This window comes from Mesoplodon mirus (assembly GCF_964341445.2).
Source record: "Mesoplodon mirus genome assembly, chromosome: X".
Classification (NCBI taxonomy): domain Eukaryota; kingdom Metazoa; phylum Chordata; class Mammalia; order Artiodactyla; family Ziphiidae; genus Mesoplodon; species Mesoplodon mirus.
This window is the reverse complement of record NC_138981.1, coordinates 136,620,311-136,647,389: the sequence shown is the minus strand read 5'-3', so window position 1 is coordinate 136,647,389 and position 27,079 is coordinate 136,620,311. Positions and strand designations below refer to the sequence as shown.

Genomic DNA, 27,079 nt, shown 5'->3' with positions numbered 1-27,079 from the left:
GAGCACTTAGAACAAATGGCTCAGTGGACATACTTCTGAGCCCTCACAAACAGGCTGGACTTTCCTTCTGATCTTGGATGCAGTGAGGCTGGGAGAAGGGAAAGCCTGACTGTGCCTTTAATAAAATGTGCAGTCTTTCGCTTCAAAAATCACCATTGCCATGTTGGACCGAGAAATGGCCAAATGACTGTACTATCCTTTGACAGATCAATTATCTTTACTTTAGAAGTAAAGACCTTCAGTAAAGAGCACTCTGATATTAGCTGACAAGTACATACACCTGAACAGAGAGTAGAAAATGTTCCTTTTCCTTAAAGGATCATCTCAGTCTAGTCGCTGGAAAAAACCTTCTTATGATGTCTAACAACTTATAATGATTAAAGAAAATCCTTGACAATCAAAACTCAGAAATTTTCCAGAGCTTTAAATTAGTTTACATCTTAGTAAAAAAAAATTGTATTATTCATGTTGTCAGGAAAAATGTAAGTTTAACACCAATCAAAATAAATGGTTTAGTGGGGCTTCCCTAGCGGCACAGTGGTTGAGAGTCCGCCTGCCGATGCAGGGGACACGGGTTCGAGCCCTGGTCTGGGAAGATCCCACACGCCGCGGAGTAACTATGCCTGTGTACCACAACTACTGAGCCTGCGCTCTAGAGCCAGCGAGCCACAACTACTAAGCCCGTGAGCCACAACTACTGAAGCCCACGCTCCTAGAGCCCATGCTCCACAACAAGAGAAACCACAATGAGAAGCCTGTGCACCACAACAAAAGAGTAGCCTCCACTCGCTGCAACTAGAGAAAGCCCGCATGCAGCAACGAAGACCCAACGCAGCCAAAAATCATAAATAAATAAATTAAATTAATTTTAAAAATAAATGGTTTAGTAATTAAAAACAATATATAACTAAAGTTGTGTTTAAAAGCAAGTGTCATAGATGAATGGATAAAGAAGATGTGGCACATATATACAATGGAATATTACTCAGCCATAAAAAGAAACGAAATTGGGTTATTTCTAGTGAGGTGGATGGACCTAGAGTCTGTCATACAGAGTGAAGTAAGTCAGAAAGAGAAAAACAAATACCATATGCTAACACATATATATGGAATCTAAGAAAAAAAAAAGGTTCTGAAGAACCTAGGGGCAGGACGGGAATAATGATGCAGAGCTACTAGAGAATGGACTTGAGGACATGGGGAGGGGGAAGGGTAAGCTGGGACGAAGTGAGAGAGTGGCATGGACATATATACACTACGAAACATAAAACAGATAGCTAGTGGGAAGCAGCCGCATAGCACAGGGAGATCAGCTTGGTGCTTTGTGACCACCTAGAGGGGTGGGATAGGGAGGGTGGGAGGGAGGGAGATGTAAGAGGGAAGAGATAGGGGAACATATGTATATGTATAACTGATTCACTTTTTTATAAAGCAGAAACTAACACACCATTGTAAAGCAATTATACTCCAATAAAGATGTTAAAAAAAACCCATTAAAAACAGATGCTTAGTCAATAAAATAGTTGAACCAAGTGGACTCAAAAAATAAAAAAAATAAAAGCAAGTATCATTTTTTTAGTCTGCTCTTTTTCCTTTCATAATATTTTTGAAAAGCCATAAAAAAGAACAAAATAATGCCATTTGCAGCAACATGGATGAACCCAGAGATTGTCCATACTGAGTGAAGTAAGACACAGAAAGACAAATATCATATGATATTGCTTGTAAGTGGAATCTTAAAAAAGGGTATAAACAAACTTAGTTACAAAACAGAAGTAGGGTCACAGATGTAGAAAATAAACTTATTGTTACCAAAGGGGAAAGGTGGGGGGAGGGATAAATTGGGAGACTGGGATTGACATATACACACTACTATATATAAAATAGATAACTAATAAGGACCTACTGTATAGCACAGGGGACTCTACTCAATACTCTGTGATGGCCTATATGGGAAAAGAATCTAAAAAAGAGTGGATATAGGTATATGTATAACAGATTCACTTTGCTGTTCACCTGAAAGTAACACTACATTGTAGATCAACTATACCCCAATAAAAATTTAAAATAAAATAAAAATTAAAAAAAATATACTACATAACATTATTTAAGTCCAGAAGTAGTAGTCAGTCGACATCACTTGCTACTTCACTTACTTGTTGCTTGATTCTGGGGTTCCATCTAATGTAGTAATTCACCCAAAGTTCCAAGTGACGCATACTGGCAACTGGATATAAAACTCGATTGATTTCTTTAGTGTAGAAGGGATTTTTGAATTTGTCTTTATTACTGTTTATCAGCGACCATAAAGAAACAGTTCTTTCTGTAACTTTCTAGAGGAAAGAGAAAGTGGAAAGCCTAAGTAAAAACACAGCCCGGTACACAAACCATTTTGCAGGCTGCAGCGATACAGCTGAGCATCAACTTGAATCACACATGTACATTATCCCCATAATAGCTCAAAAAGCCTTCTGCGTCTGGGAGTGCTGAGCACCACTTCCCAATATTTGCATAGATAATGGCTTGAGAGCCACTGTTTCTGCCTGAAGAGAGAGGGAAAGGATGCTCTAACATTAAATGCAACTCACTGACCTAAGAAGACTATTCCTGGCTAGGGAAAACATTTACGAACAGATGGGCAGTACGCTCTTTTGAATTCAGCAGCAAGAAAAATTATCATAAGATCTCGCTGACTTTTTCCATTTTTGTGTTTGTTAGAACTACAAAATCTCAACCTGTATCTACTTGACAGTAGGCATCCAGACAAAGCGTTATGTTAATCAAACATCCAGATGTTTAATGCATCATGCCAGTATCCAGATATTTGAAACACGTGGATAACTGACTTCATTGAATCTTCAATTTTCAGTCTGGTATCCATCATCTCATACAGATATTCACATCTTCATTGTTTTTTAATTATAGGTTTTTACCCATTTTGATCATAAGTAGAGGAAAATCAAAACTTGGGAAATAAAAGTACAAATATTAAAATTACTGAAGGCAGAATTGGAAACTCTTCCTAGTAATGACGTCAAGAAGAAAGGACCAGTAAGCTAAAACTGGAAGTTGAAAAGAACAGCTTGAAATAGTGACTGAAGAAATTTTTTGAACATACACATTTTGTGAATGTGAACGGTAATAACAGCAGCATAATTTTGCCTTCCTTGGGATCCACCTAAAACTTCATTTGTCCCTTTCTGATTCCACAGTCTACACTGCCTTGTGTTTATTGGCATGCTTGTTTTTATTTTTATACATACACACAGTTGATATAAAGTCAAACAGCTTGACAAGGTTTGTTATGAAAAAAGTAGTCTCTCACCTTTCTCCCTTTCTCACAAGCAACTGTGTTTGATTTTAAAAATTGATTTGGTTATTTGGTACTTACCTCCGCCCCTGTGAGAAACACCCTTTTCTTGCTACTTGTTGACTTTAAAGTTACAGGCATTAACTGCTGACACTGCCACAGCGAGAACGTTCCTCCCCATCCTGCTGCGCTCACACCTTCTACCCTGCCTCAGACCCTCAGTTTACAGCGTTGCTCTGGTTAGATCCATGTTTAGGGTTTAGATTGCTATGACTCAGCAAATGCTATTCCCAGGTAAGTCATGTCTTTTCTACTCTGATTTCTTATCCTGTACAATTTTTGGTTTTGTTTTCCTTTAATTTAACAGCTGTCTATTCTGCTTGCTTACTTCTCTTGGCATCTATCACTCATTCAACCCCAAACTCTTCCTCCAATGTCTTTAAAACTCTGATCAGGACACTCAGCACATCTGGAGTCCCCAGGTGCATCCTGGGAGGAAGGAGCTGCCTCGGCCGCCCCCGCGCCATGCACCCAGCTCTCATTCAGGAAGTCTCTTCTGTTTCGCCCTCTGAGGCTTCCCTTTGGCCTCTCTGTGCTGGAGCTCCTGGCTTCCTGAACTCCATGCAGTCTTCTTTCTTGATGCCACGTGTGTCTGAGGATACGTTTGGTCTACTTCACATCTGGTTGACAGTTGGGTGGCGAGAGGATTCTAGGTTGAAACCATTTTCCTTTAAAATTCGGAAGGCAATGCTCCGCTGACTTATACTTTCCAATATTGCTGCTGAATAATTCAAAGTCTTCCTTACTTCTGTTTCTTTGCACATAACCCACTCTTCTTCTCTTTGGAAGCCTGAAGGGCCTTTCCTTTCTCCCTGGTGTTCTGAGACTTCACAAAGATGTGCTTTACTGTGGGTCTCTTCTTGTCCACTGTGCCTGGGCACTTGGTAGGCCTTTCAATGTGGAAACTCACACACCTCAATTCTGGGAAATATTCTCACATTATTCCGGTGATTTCCTGCTCTTCTTTGCCTATTTTCCCTTTCTAGAACTCCTATGATTTGGATATTGGACTCCAGAACTGATCTTCTAGTTTTCTTATCTCCATTTCCTACCTGTCTCTATGCCCTACTTTTTGGGAGACTTCAACCTAATCTTACAACTCTTCTGCTGAATTTTAAATTTCTATTGATAGTACATTTTTTAAAATTAATTAATTAATTTTTGGTTGCGTTGGGTCTTCGCTGCTGTGCGCAGGCTTTCTCTAGTTGTGGCGAGTGGGGACTACTCTTTGTTGCAGCGCACCAGCTTCTCGTTGCGGTGGCTTCTCTTGTTGCAGAGCATGGGCTCTAGGCACAAGGGCTTCAGTAGTTGTGGCACACGGGCTTAGTTGCTCCGTGGCATGTGGGATCTTCCCCGACCAGGGCTCTTCCCCAGGGCTCAAACCCATGTCCCCTGCATTGGCAGGTGGATTCTTAACCACTGTGCCACCAGGGAAGTCCCTGATAGCATGTTTTTAATTTCAAGTTTTCTTATCTCTAAATGTTCTTTCTAAATAATATCCTGTTATTATTTCATGGTACCAATATTTTCCTATCTTTCTTGGAATATTAACTGATAGCTTCCTGTCTAGGTTTCTCCCCACCCTACATGGTAACTATTTTCTCCAAGCTGTTTTATTTCTCTCCTGCTTGTTGCTATTATGTAAGCTCTGAAGTCATGAGGCTTGTCAACCTGAGCTTCACCATGGGGAACCCTAGCTGTTGGTAATCTTTAGGTCCTTTTTCTTGGGCTAGTCAGTTTCTCTAGAGACGATTCCTTTTTTTTCCCCAAATTGAAGTGTAGTTCACGTACCATAAAATTCACCATTTTAAAGTCTACAATCCACTGGCTTTTAGTACTTTCCCAATGTTGTCCAACTGCCACCTCTATGAAGTTCTAAGACATTTTCATCATCCCCAAAGGAAACCCTGTACACATTAAGAAGTCACTCCCCATTCTCCCCTCCCTCCAGCCCGTCAACCACAAATGTGCTTTCTGTCTCTATGGACTTGTTTTTCTGGACGTTTCATATAAATGAAATCATACAATATGTGCCTTTTGTGTCTGGCTCCTTTCACTTAGCACGTTTTCAAGGTTCATCCGTTTGTGGCATGGGTCAGAACGTCATTCCTTTTGATGGCTGAATAATATTCCACTGAATGGATAGACCACATTTAGTTCATCTATTTATCAGCTGATGGACAGTGGGGTTGTTGACGTCTTTTAGCTATTCTGAGTAGGGCTGCCATGAACATCTGTGTCTAAGTTTTTGCTTCAACCCCTGTTTTCATTCCTCTTGGGTACATACCACTAGCAACATCCAAGGGTTCCATTTTCTCCCCATCCTTGCCAACAGGCTCTCACCTGAAAGATAAGGACCTGCCGCCAGAATGCTGGGAGTGAGCAGGGGACATGGGCTGGGTCTCTCACAGACCAGCTCTTTCCATTCACCTCATCCCCTGAGGACACTCAGGTCCCCAGCCCGGATACCTACTCTCACCCTCTCTCGAGAAGAAACTTCTGTCCTTAACTCCAGAGACAAGTGGACGTGATCTGGGGAAAGCTACCTGCTTATACTAAACAGACCCTCAGGTTATCTTTTTTATTCCCCTTCAAGTTATCTTACCCTTCCCTCTTTGCCCCATACGCTGGTACACCTTTGCCCCAGAACCCCTGAGTCATATGGGGTTGCTGTGATGCAAAGTGGCCTGGTTCTTGGCTTGCCCGCTGCTGGTTTGCGAGTCACTTTTCTCAAGTAAAGTTATTTCCCACTTATCTACTAAGTTTCCAGCTTCCAAGTTTGTTGCTGTGTCTCCTTCCTTATTTCCCCCTGTTCTTGTGGGTTTATGCCTTTTAAAAAAAATTTCCCTTACTGACATTTTTATGGCATTTTGGGAGGGTGACCTTGCATGCCTTTTACAGCCATCCATACTCCAATAGCCAAGATATGGAAGCAACCTAACTGTCCACCAACAGATGACTGGATAAAAAAGATGTGCTAGGGGCTTCCCTGGTGGCACAGTGGTTAAGAATCCACCTGCCAATGCAGGGGACACGGGTTCAATCCCTGGCCCGGTAAGGTCCCACATGCCGCGGACCAACTAAGCCCGTGCGCCACAACTACTGAGCCTGCGCTCTAGAGCCCATGAGCCACAACTACTGAGTCCACGTGCCACAACTACTAAAGCCCGCACACCTAGAGCCTGTGCTCCACAACAAGAGAAGCCACTGCAATGAGAAGCCCGCACACCGCAATGAAGAGTAGCCCCCACTCGCCACAACTAGAGAGAAGCCCGCGTGCAGCAACGAAGACCCAACGCAGCCAAAAATAAAATAAATAAAATAAAAATAAATAAAAAAAGAAGATGTGCTATGTATATACAATGGAATATTACTCAGCCATTAAAGAATGAAATAATGCCATTTGCAGCAACACGGATGGACCTGGAGGGTATTATGCTAAGGGAAATAAGTCAGACAGAGAATGACAAATACTGTATGTGTCCACTTATATGAGGAATCTATAAAACAAAAGTGAGCAAATGTAACAAAACAGAAACAGACTCACCAATATAGAGAACGAACTAGTGGTTACTAGCAGGGAGAGGGAAGGTGGGAGGAGCAAGATAGGGGTGGGAGATTAAGACGTACAAACTATTAGGTATAAAATAAATAAGCTATAAGGATATGTAGCACAGGGAAATACAGCTGTTATTTTGTAATAACTTTAAATGGGGTATAATCTATAAAACTATTGAATCACTGTGTTGTACACCAGAAACTTATACAATATTGTAAATCATCTATACCTCAACAAAAAAGTCATTCCTACTCCCTGAAGGCAAAGTCAGTGTCTTACCCCTGAAGTAAACACCACACACTCAATAACCCCTGGTTGAAGTGAAAACACCCAAGCTTGGGGTACAGAATGAGAAACTTTGCATTAACCACAAACCAAGCTATCAAATTCTTTGTTATTTCACAGCAGATTAAACACATTTTGGTGAGTCTTTAACTAAAAAGATGTTAAAGATGTTAAACACTCACCTGTTTCTCTCGAGCGGATTCACAGTTGTATAAGAAAGTACCAAAGCGGCAACTATACAGATGATCCAAAATTATAATCAAAAACCGTTCATTGAATTCAAAAGCTGTAGGGAACTAGACAAAAACAAACAAGCAAACAATGTATGAAAACTTGGGGCTGATCTCGCACAGAGCTGAGAAGAGGTGCATAAATGTTCCAGAAGGACAGCTGAGGCTGTGGTCTGCAGCATGCTACAGCTCACCTGTTGGTGCTTTGCACAGGGCTGAAGAGCTTAACTGAGCATCAAGTAAAGGAATAAAGAGGGAAAAAAAGAAAATAAGCCCATTTTCTGGGTTCTCCTGAGCGTACAGGACACACAGGATGGTTTAATTATTTATGGTAGTCTAAGGTAGCAGACACGCCTACACACAAATGCCAGCGTAGGATGAATTGGAAAAGACGACTTGCTATTGTCAATTATGCTGCTTCTCCACTAGCAGAGAGAGTACAGTTAAATATTAAAATTTTAAAACTTTATTATGAAAAATCCCAGTGAATATAAATAGTAGTGAGAACAAAAAAAGTGAACCCCGTGTACCCATCACCCAGCCTCAACAGTTATTTGCACATGGCCAAACTTGTTGCATCTCTATCCCTACCCTGTGTTACTCTGAGGCTAATCCCAGATATTATATCAAAATATTTAAACATTAAGTCAGATGTATTTTCATCCTAATATCTCTTACCTGTTTTGACATCTGCCATACACAATCAACAAACTGGAGAAAAATAGGAGATCGGTCAGCGTCGGCGTGGTTTTTATCGCCATGACCTATTCTCTGAAAGGAAGTGATGATTTGTTTTAATCTCTGGGTACAAAACTGAGGAAGCATACAACTCACAAAATGTGACAATCACAACTCAGCAATCTGCATTCCAAACGCCAAGCTTCTCAGAGAGTGAATAGTATTTGTTTTTCCCATGGCAATACAGAAAATAACGTATGGTTTCAAAGTAATGGAAATTAAGTATATAAACTTCTATAATATATCAATACAAACTGAGAAAGCATCATGATGCTATGTGAACATGACAACTATTTTATCCGGTTGGAATTTTGTACAAGTCGTGGGCAGCTGCAGGTAGAGTTAAGTTACCAGTTGTGAAGGGACCAATCCCAAAGTTTCAAGTCTTGAAACCATGTCCAAAAGGGTGTGATTATTATAATTAAAAGTTCTTTTAAAAAAGGTTCTTTCTCAAAAACAAGACAAAAACCTCACCATTTATTCATTTACTAAACAATGACTCTTTCTACTTGACGATGCTATTCACACTACTTGTGAAATTTAGATGAAGGCTACAAGGCTACAGAGCAGTGTTTCTGACACTGTCTATGGATTCTCTTCATGAGAACCATGTGGGGAACTTGTTAAAAATGCTTATTCAAAGGGTGCCTGGAAACAAGACACCCTTTTAATAGGAAATTTAATTTTAATAGGTTCTTTAGGAAAATAGGAAATAGGAATTTTAATAGGTTCTTTTGGTTTTCAAAATGTCTATCAGAGAATAGTAAAAGCCTCAACAAAAAGTCTAGCATTTCTACAAAATATTTGGCTCTAATAGTTATAATATTAGTTGAGAAAGGAGTATCTTCCTTCTTTTGCACAATTTCAATTTAAACACTTTTTGTATTACTTTCAAGCGAAACTGTTAATAGCGCAGGTGGATAAATATGTCTCCTAAAAAGACTGGCTAAACCCAAGGCGTCACACATTTTCAAACCTGCAGAGTGTTTTTTATTACACTCCTCAGATTTTATTTTTAAAAGGAAATCACTGGTTTCACAAATAGTTTTTTTAATCCCAGATGGTGGTGATCAGACATTTAAAAAACTAGCTTTATTGTTTACTTACAGATGCGAATTTGTGTCCAAAACTGATCCATTCTTTTTGGACCAATATTTCAAAGCCCTCGATGCTCCGGTAATAACTGTCCAACATCAGCATGGCCAGGGACGTCAGCTGGGCAGTCCTGTCCCATCCGTCGCTGCAGTGCACCACCACTGAGCTCTTCCCTGAAGAAACCCTGTCTGCAACCTGGATGGCTCCCGTCAAAACGAGCTGCCAAAGAAAAACATGCGAGTCAGTAGCTAGCTGGAAGGGACTGCTTAAATTTGAACTTATAGCTTTTAGCCCTAGTTAGAGTTCGTTTTAAAATACTATTAACATCTAGAACAGAAAGAATTCTGAAAACGGAAGGCCAGAAGCTGCAGGGTCTGTTGCTTTTCCTCTACAAAAACTGCCTTCGAATGCAAGTAGATATTAAAAAACAAGACAAATACACAAAAGCCAAACTGCATTTCAAGCTTTCTTTCACATATGTGATTGTACGAGTTCACTAGGGCTGTTGTAACAAAGCCACACAGACTGGGTGGCTTAAATGACAGAAATGTATTATCTCCCAGTTCTGGAGGCTGGAAGTCCAAGATCAAGGTGTGGGCAGGGTCATGCTCCCTCTGAAGGCTCTAGGGAAGGACCTGTTCCAGGTCTATCTCAAAGCTTCTGGTAGTTCCTTGCCTTCTGGCAGCATAACTCCAGTCTTCAGATGGTATTTCCCCTGAGCATGTATCTGTGTCCAAATTTCCCCTTTTCATAAGGACACCAGCCTTACCGAATGAAGGGCCCACCCTACTCCAGTCAGACCTCATCTTAACCAATCACATCTGCAGTGACCCTATTTGCAAATAAGGTCACACCCTAAGGTACTGTGGGTCAGGACGTCAACATATAAACTTTGGGAGGACACAATGCAACCAATAACAGTGATCACATTAGAAAAATCACTGGCCCAAGAGGTCCAGTCTAGACCTTAAAGGCATGATACAATGGAAATCACCTTCTGGCCTTTAAATTGACAAGATATGAACTCTTATGTGGCTCATAAATAGCAGAATCCTTACCTAAAGATAAACTGACAGCCTCTAGTAGAAATTTGAGACCTAGCGGTGACTAAATGTATGCATACAAAGAGCTACTGATGTCATTTTTGATGATTTAAGTATTTACAGAAGTATACTTTACAAACAGTAGAATTTACCTGTAAGTGTACACTTCGAAAAGGTTTAATAAATTTATACAGTTTTGCGACCATCACCACCATCCAGTGGCAGAGCAGTTCTATTACCCAAAATGGTTCCGGGTGCCAATCTCTGTTCCCACCCTCAGCCCCAGACAACCACTGATTTGCTTTCTGTCTCTACGGTTTTGCCTTTACTAGAAATTTCATAGAAATGGAATTCTACATTAGGTGGTCTTTTATGTCTGGCTTCTTTCACTCAGCATAATGTTTTTGAGGTTCATCCATGTTGTAGCCTGTACTGGTTAGACTCCATGACCAAAGGTCTGGGTTTGAAACCTCATTCCATTTTTAACGTGTCTCACCTTGAGCCAATCACATAACTGTGGTTCTTTTCTTGCTCAAGTAAGGAGTGAATGGTACCCCCAACCAGTATATTCACCTTTTCAGACCTGTGTGGTTATTTCCTTTAAAAAATTAAACACACCTATGCAGTGGTTAAGAATCCACCTGCCAATGCAGAGGACATGGGTTCGAGCCCTGGTCCAGGAAGATCCCACATGCCACGGAGCGACTAAGCCCGTGAGCCACAACTACTGAGCCTATGCTCTAGAGCCCTCGAGCCACAACTACTGAGCCTGCACGCTGCAACTAGTGAAGCCTGTGAGCTCTACAGACCGTGCTCCGCAACAAGAGAAGTGACCTCAATGAGAAGCCCACGCACCACAACGAAGAGCAGCCCCCACTCGCCACAACTAGAGAAAGGCTGCATGCAGCCATGAAGACCCAACACAGCCAAAAAATAAATTAATAATAATAAAAAAATTTAAACCCACGTAAACTGTATCTTTTTGCTTTGTCTACAAAAGCCCTTGAAGAGCCATTCTCAAAATCTACAGAAAAGTTATAAAGGTACTACAGAAGGTTCCCATATACTCGACCCAATTTCCCCTATTATTGACATCTTAGAATAGTATGGTACATCTGTCACAACTATGAACCAATAATAGATATATTATTAAATTATTAATAAACTTAATTTTAATGAAGGCCATGCTTTATTCAGATTTCCTTAGTTTTTACCTAATGTTCTCTTATTCTAGTCCAGAATCCTACCCAGGATACCATATTACATTTAATTGTCACAATTAGATTTTTTGCAATTCATTTTTGAGGATGATAAATTGTGAAAAAAAACAAAAGTTCGAGAGACTAACTAAAATTATAACTCCTATTAAGTTGGAAAATAAATTTTGACTAGAAAACACTCTATCTTAATAATTCACCTATTTAAGGTTGGTTTTTTGTTTGTTTATAGAACTAAATCGTGGCTTCTAAAATTGTTAGTTCCCTCACATAACTTCACGTACTTTTTAAAAAAATTATTATTTATTTTATCTATTTATTTTTGGCTGCATTGGGTCTTTGTTGATGCACATGGGCTTTCTCTAGTTGCAGCGAGCGGGGGCTACTCTTCGTTGCGGTGCATGAGCTTCTCATTGCGGTGGCTTCTCTTGTTGCAGAGCATGGGCTCTAGGCGTGCAGGCTTCAGTAGTTGTGGCACAAGGGCTCAGTAGTTGTGGCTCACAGGCTCTAGAGCGCAGGCTCAGTAGTTGTGGCGCACGGGCTTAGTTGCTCCACGGCATGTGGGATCTTCCTGGGCCAGGGATCAAACCTGTGTCCCCTGCACTGGCAGGCAGATTCTTGACCACTGCACCACCAGGGAGGTCCCAACTTCAAGTACTTTTAAAAGAATGGAGGTTTTTGATGCCTCTATCAAGATGAAGGATTGAATATAATAAAAACACAAAACTCATTCTTTAAACAAAGTCAATTTGAGGTAAGTTTCAATAAAAACAATTGTTCTAGGTTCTTGAGGGTCAGAGGGTCATACCCAGTAATGGTTCAATAATAAATTATCTACTTCTAAATAAACCGGGGTGAAAGGCTCAACTACTTGCTATTGACGAGTTGGAAAGTGACATCTCTACAAACTCTAAAAAATATTCTGGAGATAATATTGTGAAATCTTTAATTTAGGTAAGCAAATTGTAAAGAAACACAAAATTGTAAAATGTAGAGCCATATACAACAAACATTTTCTCTCTCACTGTTCAGTTTTTTTTTTTTTAATTTAAGGAATCAAAAAAATTTCCTAATCCACTAAACCATTACTTTCTTTTTTATATATGTGTATCTTTTTTCAAAAAAAATATACTTGCCTTGATATGTTCCAACCAGTGAGTAGATTCTAAACTGGACAACCAGTGAGATTCTTCCACATTAGGATAAACAATGTCTTTGACTTTTTTCAAAGATTCCCGCATGACATGAATGTTGTGAATGTCTAAGAAGAAAAGTTCGGCGTTATGATAGGCGTCATCACTTTCATATCCTCCTCCTGTTGCCTAAGAAACAAGAAGATACACAAAACAGTAAGTCGGGTTTTCTATTTCTTCAGTAACTTACACAAATATTTCAAACGTTATTGGTCCTCCAAATCTCAACCTAAAAACTTGCAACTTAGATAAAATAATTGATGTGACCTGACTTCCTTTCTGACACTAGGCCTCAACAACATTAGTCACACTTTGAGCTAGGGAAAAAAGATGGCGAGCTGGCAATTTCCTGAGGATCTGTATTTGAGAGAAAAAATCATTTTCAAAATGTTCTATAATTACTAGCTCTTCTTCCGGATCTGGAAAGGCAAGAGCAGGTTCTGAATGGTCGCTGTCTTCCATCGGATTTTAACAGTACTCTTCAGGGGCAGGCTCCCGTGGGACTGGATGGGCTCAGACAGACCCAGGTCGATAGCTCAGTTTCAGCCCCTCTTCGCGGTGTGATCTGGGGCAAGGCACTTAACCTCCCTGCGCCTCAACGTTGTCTCCTGTAGAACAGGGGATACTACTACCTAGGTCTCATAAGATTAAAAGGAGCCAGGCTCTATAACAGCTAACACCAGCCACCATTCAATGAGCCCCTCTGACATCCCAGATACTGTGATTCTTGCTTTACATAATTTTATCTAACTCTTACAGCAATGCTGCAAGACAGGTATTACTATCTCCATTTTGAAAATGAGAAGAGATGCTATTTAGCTACCCCCAAAGTCAGAGGTAAGCAGCAGAACTTAAGTCATCTGACTTCACAGCCTGAACCTTTTCTAGTGCCCCATGACTGTGTGTGTGCTATGCAAACACCAGGGACAGCGCTGCACTTGGTGGGCCCTGGAGGGACAAAAGGTTTCAAGCGGGGACGAGATGGCTACCACCTGCCGTGGCGCCTATCAGCATCCACCCGCTAGGGTGGGCATCACTTCCCTTTCACAGGGTCGTGAAGATGCCCGTCTTCCACGAAGACAAAAAGAAACGCTCCAGTTTTGTTTAGGAACCTGGATGCATTCTGCTTAATGCTTTAAAATGCCATGGAACATGTGGCCTCTGGCCTTTTAAGAAAAAGTTAAATTATTCAGGGACCTGCGAAGAAAGCAAGCCAAAATGGAAGGATGCTAATTAACATCATAAAAACATATGAATATGTAAACTCACCAGTAAAGGTAAGTAAACAGTCAAAGCCAAGTTGTACTATCTTGGCAGTGCCCGCAGGGAACGGACAGACAAGCGACATGCCTGCCATTGCCATGGAATACCTCTTCTCTTTTCATTTACAATTGAAGGAATATAAACTTGTAGCTCGGGACAGAAGGCCCAACACATCTTATGGTTTTTTTCTGGGGTTAGTCACAGAGAAGGTTTCCTGCAGTAGAAGTAAGGCTACCACTTGAACTTCAAACCTGGAGACCTAGGTACAAGCCAGAGGCCTTGATCTCCAGAGACTCTAGGTAAGAAATTGTATTTTATTTAGACAGAAATGTGTTTTTAAAGCTTGCTACAAATGGCATCAGTAGTAAGTAGACAATAAATGTTCACTTTGTTTTTAAATAGTTATCAGCTAATGAATCCATACACAAATGGGTCATATTCCCCTCTCCTTGGTTACCCCTACCTCAGGGAATAACACCTTGCAGCTGCCATCAGAGGTCACAACAGAGGTGTACCTATCCCCCTGGCAGTCACTGTTGTGAACTGGATCTGCAAGCGTCTCACGGGAGGAGGACACACGTTACCCTCCCATGGACACATGACCTGTTTCTCTGTACATGTGGTTTGTAAACAGTTAGTGATTTTCAAAGACATTCCTAACTCTGGAGTTTCTTTCATAGATCACTGAAGATGATAGGAGGAAAAAGTAATAATTCATTGCCAAAGTTTCTGCCAAAAACAGACATGAACACAGTCCCACTTTAATTCATCACAGGCTGCTGGATCTTATCTGCCTCTAGGTTTCCTTTGTTTGTTTTTTTGTTTAATTTAAAATGGTGAAATGTTGCTTGTTACATACGGGGCTGTAAATTTCTAAATATCCACAAGGGCAGAACAATTAGGTCCAAAGAGGAGAGAATTCAGAAGGGTAAAAATCAATTAGTCAAGCATAGACTGAGTTCCCAAAAGTTCAAATTCCGCACCTCTGATTAGTTTTGAAGTTTTCTTTTCAGTTCTCTTCAACAAAAAAGAACAACCCATGTTACCTAGTGCAACCACGTACACAGCCTGTTGCTATGGATACAGATGACTAGGAAGACACAGCCGAGGGAGGAGGGGAACCTGAGTGTGTTTTTTTAGAGAATGATGCACAGATCTTTCAAGCCTAGGTTTTTTTCCTTAATTTTTTCCTTCCCTTCATTCCTAAATGGACTAGAAACACAGGCATATTTCCTGAGTGTTAAAAAGGCATTCAAGAATTCTACTGCTACAACAATGAGCTTTAGAGTTAATACAATAAAGTTATTCATTTTATATATTTTATATATTTTAAAATATCCTTTCTAAATACCCCGTTTTAATGTTATATGATATCTGTTTCAGGTTAAATGTATACACGGAAATACTTCATTTTATACATGTATTCAACTCTGAATTATACCTGAAGGATAGCAGGAACAGAAATATAAAGGTAAGGATAATACAACAAGATATTCATATTTAGACTTAATTTTCTAAATGTTGTGCTATATTTCCTAACCTATTTATCGATTTCACTACCTGATTGCTTGACAAATAATTTCAATATCATTTTTGTTATGTAAAACAAAACCAACTGCAGTAACAAATACCGGGTCCAAGAGTAAATGTGTAAGGTGCACAATCTGTGTGCAAATAATTATGAGTGGAGCCCCACACACACGCCTGTGTAGACAGACATCACAGGGTCCATTTAGGAAGCTACTGAATCTATCTGAGCTGCTTGAGGACTTGTTTTGCTTTCAGGTTCTTGTCTTGTGCTCTGAATAATTGAAGATGCCAGATAAATGACCTTGGGATAAGAAAAATATTCAAGATGATGAAATTTAAGCCTACATCTGACAAGAAGCCATACATCTGAAAGGTGGAATAGGGCAGGCCCACTGTGAATACTTATAAGTGACAGCTGGCAATGGGAGAAGGAAAGGAAAAAAAAACAAAACAAAACAAAAAGGTGAAACTGAATGTCAAAGATATTTCTGAATCTTGGGCCCTGTAGTGCAGGGGCAAACAGCCTTCCACCTTGAGCATCTGCTGAGGAGTCCTGCAGGCAACACTGCCTTGTCATTCAACTTTAGGGGCAGTCTGCATGCTCTACTTAAGAAGGCCAAGAAGACCCTTGAGACAGATTTCTTTGAAAATATTACCATTATGTGTGTAACTGTAAAATTCACATACATGGATCTACTCATTTCTTGGATTGTCTCATATAAATGAGAACACACATTTCTGAGTATAGTGAAGAGAATGCTTAGATAAAGCTACAAATTTAGGATTTTAACAATTACAGCTTCCCATAATCCTCACAGTTGCCTCACTAGTGTATACACTGAGAATGACTGTCAACAGCCTAAAGGGCTCCAAAGAGATTCTAACTCTTTCCCAAGTTCACTACAGCTCTAGACTTCTAGTTTACCTAAAGCTTATTTTCATTTGGCTTTAATGTATTCAACTTTTAAGATATGTTTTGTGATTAAAACTATTTTCTACCTTCAGTGAACTCATTTTCCTCTTTAAGCGAAGTTTAATTTAAACCCACATGTTGAGAGGCCATGGCAACAACCTTCATGTAAAACACTGCACACTGTACGTAAGGCAAGTTTCTACCATGCCATTAAATATACTTACCTTGTTGGCCACTGCATTTACATTGGGTCTAGCATCGTAGATTGTGAGTTTGTTAATTTGTCTATTCGTCTCCCTGATGACGTCGAGATACTTCTCATCATCTTTATTTCGTTTACCACTCATACCAACAAGAGGCTGACTACAACGCACGATGACCGTCTTGTTTTCTGGATGAATCCATGACAGCACCTACGGTTGGTTCAGAAATTTTAAGCTATCGAGAAAGAACCAAATGTCAAAACAATTAAAACTATTAAAAAAAAGAGAGCACTAACAATCATGATGAAGTGAATCTCATTTTGCTGAAACGGGATGCTTGTTCACCTGCCATTTCCATGTGTGCCCAGAAACACACATTTAACGATGATGACTATTCAGGGCCAATGACAATAACCAATTGCTTTACTAGTCTTTTCTTAATTCGCACCGCATCTAAAAACATTAAATGCTTACCTAAAAATAGTTATATCACTTAAAGGAAACAGAAAGCTTCAGACATTTTATTTCAGTCCTGTAGCCTGCACTGGATTTGTCATCACCCAGAAACAGCTCTAGCAAAAGGTGAGAGGTAAAGAAAACCACCCCTGGTACCTCACACCTGCAGGTCATTTTCCCAACAGTCTCAACTCTAGAATCTAACACAGGGGCTTGAAAACCCAAAGGAAGCAAACAGGATCTCAGGACAGCCAAAGAGCTGCCAGAGTCTCCACAATGAAGCTTGGACACCCGCCTCCTGGGAGAGCTCTGAGCCTTTACTCAGAATCAACCTTCTCCAATTTTACACACAAGCCCAGCACACTTGCTACCTGGTCTCTCAGTTCATAGCACCTGAGAAACAAGACCTGTAAAAGGAAGCTTAAAATGTAATACAGCAAAAGCTACAGAACTGTCCACTTTCAATGAATGAATGGTTTCACAGATGAATTCTATCTCAATAAAGCTGTTAGAAGAGAAAAATAAAATAAAATTAACAGAAGCTGGAAGGTAAGTGTGGTGGCTGAGTTCACAGCCTCTGTAGCGTCCTTTCCCTCTTTCATCAAATGCAGAGCCACGTGACAGCATGACGCTGCTGGGACGATGAATGGAGAACGCATGTACCCAGCACAGTGTATGAAAACCCATGAAAAGCAGACACAACCCCAGAAGCACAAGTGTTCGAGCTCACTTAATACAAGGCCAAGTACACTGTCATCTTTGAAGTCACCTCCCCACTATGGCAAATGACGAGCACTGATGTTCATAAAAATCACTGTGTATAATAACGACAACACGTCAGTGAGAAAAGATTATATGATAATACGAATGAATACTCATTCAGTTGAGTCTCTGTGCCTGCCAGGGCCCAGTCAAAACACCACTGTGGCCCCCAACTAAGACTCCAAAGGCTCAGGACTGGGAGGCCTGGGCACAAACACTGGCCTCCCTCAACCTCCATTTTCTAACCTACAACGTGGAGGTGAGACCTGCCCTGCCCACCTCCTATGGCTTTGCCTCCAAGAGGGAAAAGACGTGAGATTGCTTTTAAGTATCTATGTATTTTTAATTTTTTTCAGGTTTATTGACATATACTTGACCTATAACACTATGTAAATTTAAGGTCTACAACATGTTGATTTGATACAAGATCACTCTTTCTTTAAATTTTATTTATTTATTTATTTATTTATTTATTTATTTATTTATTTATGGCTGCATTGGGTCTTCGTTGCTGCACGCAGGCTTTCTCTAGTTGTGGCGAGCGGGGGCTACTCTTCGTTGCAGTGCACAGGCTTCTCACTGCGGTGGTTTCTCTCGTTGCAGAGCACAGGCTCTGGGCATGTGGGCTTCAGCAGTTGAGGTGTGCGGGCTTCAGTAGCTGTGGCACACGGGCTCAGTAGTTGTGGCTTGCAGGCTCTAGAGCGCTGGCTCAGTAGTTGTGGCACACAGGCTTAGTTGCTCCGCGGCATGTGGGATCTTCCCGGACCAGGGATCAAACCTGTGTCCCCTGCATTGGCAGGCAGATTCTTAACCACTGCGCCACCAGGGAAGTCCCCACTCTTTTTTTGGAGGGCTGCGCTGGGCAGCTTGTGGGATCTTAGCTCCCCAACACAGGGCTGGAACCTGGGCCCTCGGCAGTGAAAGCGTGGAGTCATAACCACTTGACCACCAGGGAATTCCCAATATGAGATCACTTTTAAAAGAGCAAATCGCTGCACATACAAGATAGTTATTATTTGATAAAGACCCTCATCAAATTTTAAATTTAAATCAGGTCATATGCAAGAAACTGCCCTGTTCCCCCCGTGCCCTCCATTCTCTGCGTGGGAGATTTAAGACTGGAATCACCAGGCCATGTTAAGAAATGCTATTCTTACGAGTTGTTTCACCTCTTACCTGCTTTTTCTTTTGGGATCTCAACTACCTTTATAAAAAGAATGCTTGCCATATAGCTGACCAGGTACAAGTAATGCAAATTTCACATCAACTACCGTGAGTGCTTTTAAAATTTATGCTACTATATTAGGCTATTCTTTTTGAAGTTAATATGTAGAAGCCATAAATAATTAAGGATGTACACAAATATTTAGCCACCAAAAGATGTTTATCACAGCACTGTTTATAATAGGAATAGAAAACTGGTTGACAGTTTTCTGTCAATCTACACAGTACATCTACACACCGGCACGTGAACACAGTCATCGGTGTAGAAAAAGCAGATTGAGACATAAGCCACAGAATAATTTCCTTTTTTTCAAATAAAAATATGTATGCATAGAAGGAAGTCTGGAAGCACATAACTGGTTCTCACTAGGTGGCAGTCTCCTTTAGCCTTACCAGTATTTTTGTAAATGTCTAAAATAAATATGTATTACTTATATGTTAAAGAATTTGATAACATTAAGACCAACCTGTTTGAGAACAAAGGAGTATGTATCCATTAATGGGAACACTAATGCATGTGGATTATTTTGTTATTCAGTGATATTTTATAATACTCTGCATCTTATTTATGGACAACATAACAAGACTGCTTTCTCATCAATGCTTTTTGTATCTTTTTTTTTTTTTTTTTTTTTGCGGTATGCGGGCCTCTCACTGTTGTGGCCTCTCCCGCTGCGGAGCACAGGCTCCAGACAGGCAGGCTCAGCGGCCATGGCTCACGGGCCCAGCCGCTCCGCGGCATGTGGGATCTTCCCGGACCAGGGCACGAACCTGTGTCCCCTGCATCGGCAGGCAGACTCTCAACCACTGTGCCACCAGGGAAGCCCATGCTTTTTGTATCTTTATATGTTGTTTTTTTTTTAAAAAGAACTGAATATAAAATATTAATGATTTCATATCAAAAGCAAATACATTTCCTGGGTTATAGTCAAGAGTCAGGTGGTTAGAAGGTATATCAGAAAGAGTAAGTACATTATCTATTATTAGATATTATTAAGCATGGTAATCTATAAAGATAGAGAGGTGATGGAGAGCTTAGCCTTAGTTTTTTTTAGGAAAAATAAATGCAAATTGGCCATCACAAAGTAAGAAGGATGAATAAAATGGCTAAATAAAAAGCTAAGCATTCTATTTGCTCTACAGTGGGCTCCCATTCGCTCAGAACAGGGGGAACAACTGGATCAAGATGGCAGCCTGAGCACAGTGGACTGGGTTCAGTTGTTACATTTCCTCTCCTACCCCCAATCCCGTGAAATTCACACACACACACACATGCGTGCACACACACACAGCAGATGTTCAATAAATATTAATAGAATGAAGGAGTGAACAAAATCAATTCACACTATCCTAGCCCAGTTCTCCTGTGGGTGAGGCATGGATTAGCAAGACAGCTAGCCAGGGCAGGGGTGGAGCACAAGAGGAGCGAAATGGTAATTCTGGCTTCATCAGCACAGTGTTCTAGCAAAATAAGCCAAAGAACATACTTTCAAGTATAATATATATCATGAAGATATGAACAGACACTCATGCTTAGCGAAGCAAGTGCATTAAAAACGTTACAATTCATATTATGTTGATAGCATAACAAAAGTTTCACACAACTATCCTTTTAGGGACAAAAATGTCTAGACTTGGAAGTTAAAGGCAACGTGACATTAAATCTTAATTTTTCAACCCTTGTTTTTCAAAATCAAACCAAAACAAAATAAGACAATGTACTTATTATGACATGCCCTGGAAATTAACAGAGGGGAAAAAATCTCCAAATTTTTAGCCAACAAGATTTATGGACACAGAGTAGACAGGGTGACTCGTACATAAATATTTAAGAACCAAAGACTAATTTATGAACTAGGTCCAGTGATACCGTAAATATAGTTTGGGATAGTTTGCACCTGACCCCAGGTTGCTAATGGTATGAAGGCAGCTTACAAACATGATGAGGATAGACGAATCCTAATAAAGGTGGTATGTAAAAGCCTATACTCATAGGCTCCATAACATAGGCTAGTGCATGGTTTCCAGCATAACTCAACCGACAGTACCCAGAACCTAACGCCCGTCAGTTATTGGGCTACAAAGACACAAGCCACAGAGACCTTGTCCTTCCTTCTTCCTTTCCACCTGGTGTTACCTGTACCCTCTCCTGTATGAGAATTACTTGAGTTCATTCTCGGTCCTTGATTGCGAGCTCCTGGAAGGCAGGTGACGTCTTACTTCTTGCCCCATTTGGCCTGCTGCTTTGCACTCAGAGGACACTTGATAATTATTTGTGTGACTGAAATTCCAAAAGACTGTTTCTCTGAATTACTTGACTACTGTTCTCATGGAAGAAAAGGCACTCCTTACAGAAAACATTAATTGCAGTACTCACTGGAATTCGATTTCGGGATCTAAAAGTTGCAACTCTCCTGAGATCATCATCTGAGGCACGATATGGAACCACCAAGAGAGCCGGGTAAGTGTCGCACAGTTCATAGCACTTATTAATAAAAGTGATTCTCCAATGGTGATTGGGCAAGCCCTGCAGGAAAAAAGGAAGTCCACGTCAGCACTGATGATTTCATCTCTGGATCTGGCCTTGGATGGGTCTCCTTTCTTCTTTCGAGCAGAATGTGCATGTGCCTCTGACAGCAGGGTAGTAACGGTGTACTGGTTTATAGTAAGGGAGCCAGATCGATAATCCAGACAATGTAAGAACACAAGACAAAACACTGGCGGGTTCCAGAATTCTAAACTATCGTTGGTAAATACAAATTCTCTTGAACTTGAGATCTTCCTTGATTTCATGTCAAACTTTTCTCTACTACTTGTACAATAAAGAGAAACCCAAGTTCCTCCCCGACCCGTGCAAACCGCCCCACGCCCTAAAGAAAAGTACACAGTGTAATCTTCATCTGTGTCTGATTGAGGGTAAAAAAGAAATCAGGCAAATTCCACTCCCCACTCAAAACAGAGGGAATGCTTCAACCTGCTCCAAAGTAGAAAGAGGCTAAGCTTATGAAGAAATTCACAGAAGGGAAGTAAGGAAAAACCCTCTGGGGAGGCTCATTTTGCCACCTCCTAAGAGTTTCTTCAATCAAGTGGTTTGGGATGGGTGATTGCTCTATGGGCTGTGTGAGAAATACACTCATCTGCATTCTAAGCAGATTGCTAGTGTGACACGGAAGACACCTCCCATCCTATCGCCTACCCACAAAATTGTAGCTACTGTGGACAAGGTCCAGAGGTGGTGGAATAACTCTCTCCCCACGCTCACAAACACACAGGTACACACACAAAAGTGAGCTGTGTGGGTGCTTGCTCTGGGGACGCAAATTGTATCTTGTCTTTAGGTCTGGCCCTATAGAGCTCAGACCAGACAGATGAGTCTGATGTCGAGTCCAATTAGAGAGTTACAAGTCCCATCAGAAAGGTATAAGAAAAACAGATGGAATATAATGGCATTCTAGAACTAAATACCTTCAAGAGTTCATATATGCATACAAGCTTAAAAACAGGAACTGTTTTGTTTGAAGCTAGAAGCCCTAAAAACTAAGTCTTAATATTGTCAATAACACTCAAAAACTAAGGTGCAAATATTTTAATACGTAACACTACAGAGGTCTCCAAAACATGCAATATGTTTTAATGGTCCCTCTTCTGCCTCCACAACTGACCTAGAATAGAGGTTATTAAAATGAGAGGTACACACAGCCTTCGAAAACTCAACAAACTAAAGCTGAGTTCTGGAAGCAACAGGACATACTACTGCATACATGTGCTCTAGAGATAAATTCCCACACCCGCATCCCTGAGCATTGAATCTTCTTATGAACAGAGGCAAACCAGTGATCAAGACTAAACGGGTCACCACAGAGCACTGAGTAGAGTTCCCTGTGCTACAGCTGATTTACTTTGCTGTACAGCAGAAACTAACACAACATTGTAAAATAACTATACTCCAATAAAAATTAATTTAAAAAAAAAGACTAAAGCAGGAAGTCAACCCAGGTGCCCGGTAGTGGAAGTGGTGGCTAGAAGGTTCTTCTCAAGTCTAGGGTTCTGCGATTTTACTTTACATTCACTGGGCTTGATTTGATTCTCAAACCTCATTCAACAAAACTTCCCAATTACTTTATGAGCTTTGTAGAATGAGAATTGTGAAAAACCTCATCACAAAACTCCTAACTGTCCTATGATTTGGTTACAGCAGAGGTCAAAGTGTAGCTCTTATTCCATAACAGGCATGGGAATCTTCTTTAAAATGCAGAGACCTTTGCCCCAAACAGCAACAATACACGAAGCCTCCCGCTTTATTATTGCAAATAAACATGCATGTGGGTGAAGTTTACTAAGACAGCAGTAAAGGCAATTCTCATACACATTCATCAAAGCATTCTTGGAAAAGTCATTACAGGAAAACAGTTCTAATTCATTTGAATCTTTAAACTGAAATGAATATAACAGAAATCGAACCGCCAGTAATAGTTAAGCTCCCAAATACATACATACATCATGACATCAACTCCTGAGTAGTAAGGTACAGAAGTCTGGCTTCTCTAGACTATGAGTATTTGATTCATTTCATGGACAACATATAATGGACGTTCTTCGCATAGCGGAAGGAAAGAGGACTTAGCCATGCAGCCTTCAATGCAGCTTGAACACGGCCCTGGGATGAGCCTGTAGGTTCCACAGTACTAGAATGAGCTACATTATACCACTGCCAGGAAAAATTTATTTAGCAGGGGTGTTACTGATACTCAAAGAGCATGACTGCTGGCATATCATCACCAGGCAGGTTTGAGATTCCCCACATCTACAGTATCTACTGACTCACCTGCCTTCTGTATTCTTCAACTGGATTATAAACCATCCATCCATCCACGTCAAACTTTTCTTCATTTAAAAATGCAAATATTGGCTAGAAAAGGCAAAAAAAAAAAGGAAAGAATTTCAAGTTCAGTGTTAAGGAACTAATACTCTATTAATACTACATCCTTTGATTTTTTTTTTTTTACCAGATTTGCCTACCATGAAATCACAACCCCAACTGAGACTTTTAAGCAAGAAATAACAGTGATAAATTTAGACTAGATTTACACTACCTTCTATCTTGATTAACAATTGTATACTTTTGAGACTGCAATTTTCTATGGCTACAAACATCTCTTTTGGTGTTTTTTTTTTAATGCTGTTGCACAAAACTCAGATTTCCAGACCCAAAAATGCCTATCAGTTTTAAGCAGTATTAGCAATCGACGGGTAAAAGACACTAAAATATAAAAGAAAAAGAAAATTCAGCAATGATTATTAAATAGTGCAACTGTCTCAAAAGGGACCAGTGGTGTGTTAATCTATTCAGAAAGTGACAGAACGTTAAGAAAATTCTTAATTAACTGTTTTCTGTGAATTCGGAATCAATGCCCTGATCTCTGAAACAACAGGCCTCAGGCCTCTCACCTCTTCTCTATGCTCACTCTCAAGGTGCTACTGATGAATTTCATGGCTTTGAATACCATCCATACCCTGGCGACTCCTAAATATCTATCGCCCTCCAGCCCCACTGTGATCTGCAGACTTGGCCACCACAGCCGGGGGACTGCGACGTTCACAACTCCTCCCGGTCTCCCCATTTCAGCAGATGACAGCGCCACCCTTCACACTGATTGAACCAAAACCTTGGCATTATGCTCATCACCTCACTGCTACCACCCTGGTGTAAGGCTCTGCCATCTCCACTTGGATTATAATAACACCTGCTAACTGGTCCTCTGCTTTCATCTTTACCTCTAAAGTCAGAGTAACTGTGCCACAACCTAAGTCAGGTCAAATCCTTCCCTTGTCCCAAATCCTCCTGTGGCTTTCCATCTCACTTTGGGTAAAAGTGGAAGTACTTGCCACCTGGCTATGTCTCCCACCACATCTCTGCTCTTCCTCTTGCTCAATCCACTCCAGCCACGCTTTCAGTGCCACTCCCGGAAAGCAACAAGCGCGCACCAATCTCAGGGCCTTTGCACCTGCTGTTCCACTTGTCTGGAATCCTTTGCCCTCATGGTTTCCTCCCTTACTTCTTTCACATCTCTGCTCAGATGTAACCTTAATCAGTGAGCCTTTCTCTAACACATGTTCCCCCACAACAGGACCACCCATTCTCCTTCCCATTTTATTTCCATCACTTATGACCATTTGACCTATATTCACTTATTTGTTACTGCTGGACCCCTACCGTCCTCCCTCCTAGACCATGGGCTCCATGAAGGCAGACACTTGCTTTTTTCCCACCCTGGATCCCCAGTAACCGGAACGGTGTCTGGCCTGTGTAGGTGGAATACATATTTGTTGACTGAATGAGGACGGGAAGCCTTATACAGCCCCCGCTAAAGCGCTTTCTCTGGAGGCACTTTTCCTCTAAGTATCTTCCTTCCACCCATTTTCCTGTTATCAGCCTGTGGCCTCCAATGCTAGTGTTCCCCCAACCCCAGCGTTACAGAGAATTTCTGGTAAAGCATCAGTTAGCGGCAACGGTTTTCTGTACTTAAGTGGCAAGAGGTTTAAGGTGAAAACTGATCAAGATCATGCTCTCCGGACTGTCTTCTTGAACTTTCCAAAGCATGTGGCACCATCAGCAGGTCTCAACTCTGGCAGCACTAGGCCCAAGTGCTCTGTATTCTGTGACTGCACATTAGCAATGACGCTGACCTAGCTATGCAATTGAGGCTTTAGGCTGACAGTGAATCCACAGGAATACTTATTTATTCAGTACTCCCGGGGAAAACAAGTGATTTCTGTTAACTGAAGTTCAACTCAGAGACAGAGGGACTTCTGGTGCAAAGAGCACTAAAATGTATAGCATGCTTCTTTATCCATACACGGAATCTACAGAACATGTCCAAGCATCCTCCTGGTGACATCTGAGCCCGGGACACTGCCCTGGTCAGTACCTGGCCCAGGTAAATACTCAATACTGCTGAACCTCGTGCTGGTGACATACTTGTAGATGACATAAGGCTGTACTGTCACTCACTTTAGAAGAAAACCTAGGATCTGCTTTCTTGAAATAAGTTCCTGATCTCAATGAGACTCAATGAGTCTTGTTCATTTTTCAGTTTTTAGCTATTTGCATCTTTCCCATGAAACTCAAGTAAATATGGTGTCCTTTTAAGAAGAAGGAATAAAATTGTTCACTCAGAGGCCAAATAATGCTTTCTCTCCAGAAAAACCGTCATGTGTATTAATGCCCAGAGTGTGCTCCGACTTGCCAGCAGCATTTTCAATAACTTTCTATTTCTCAATCACTAATAAAGCAACTCCTTCTTTGCTTCAAATATCTATCCTCTTGCGTCTTACATTAAAATTACAAGTGTAATCTAAGTATACAAAACTGTTATCATCAGAAGATAAAGTTCTATAGCCCAAACCAAAATTATCCCCATAATTTCTTTAATGTTTGAAAATAAGTCATATAAAAGAATTGTCATTAATATGGGAATGATGGTGTCCTCAAGGTAGCGACCTACCAGGTGGCCTTTCTCATGAAATCAGTCTGCAGTGACACTGAGTGACGTCCAGATATATAGGACGAATGCATGACTGGCATCCTTTACCCGGAAAAAGCGCCTATGGGAACTCTATGACGGACAGAGCTTCCAGGAGACTCGTTTTTTTTTTTTTTTTGCGGTATGCGGGCCTCTCACTGTTGTGGCCTCTCCTGTTGTGGAGCACAGGCTCCGGACGCGCAGGCTCCGTGGCCATGGCTCACAGGCCCATCCACTCTGCGGCATGTGGGATCTTCCCGGACTGGGGCATGAACCCGTGTCCCCGGCATTGGCAGGCGGACTTTCAACCACTGTGCCACCAGGGGAGCCCACCAGGAGACTCTTGATGCTAAGAGCCAGACTTGGACCACAAATATTTCAGGCAACTTTATGAATCAAGTAACAGTCAGATATTTCTTGCCATGAAATACATATCAACACATCTAACACTGAACTGGAGCTTAAGGTGGAAAAG

At 40.9% G+C, this 27,079-nt stretch overlaps 1 protein-coding gene across 3 annotated transcripts in view; it reads right to left on the bottom strand.

Annotated features, from left to right (window-relative positions):
• MTM1 (myotubularin 1) overlaps positions 1-27,079 on the bottom strand; it is a 98,848-nt gene that overhangs the window by 6,947 nt on the left and 64,822 nt on the right. For all 3 annotated transcript variants that reach the window (XM_082609684.1, XM_082609685.1, XM_082609686.1), the window contains exons 7-14: positions 23,907-23,990; positions 21,459-21,608; positions 16,661-16,849; positions 12,674-12,859; positions 9,290-9,496; positions 8,123-8,215; positions 7,397-7,510; positions 2,157-2,333 (exon numbers count right to left, since the gene is read on the bottom strand). In XM_082609684.1, coding sequence (XP_082465810.1) covers positions 2,157-2,333; positions 7,397-7,510; positions 8,123-8,215; positions 9,290-9,496; positions 12,674-12,859; positions 16,661-16,849; positions 21,459-21,608; positions 23,907-23,990 — 1,200 coding nt within the window. The remainder of the gene's footprint in view (positions 1-2,156; positions 2,334-7,396; positions 7,511-8,122; positions 8,216-9,289; positions 9,497-12,673; positions 12,860-16,660; positions 16,850-21,458; positions 21,609-23,906; positions 23,991-27,079) is intronic.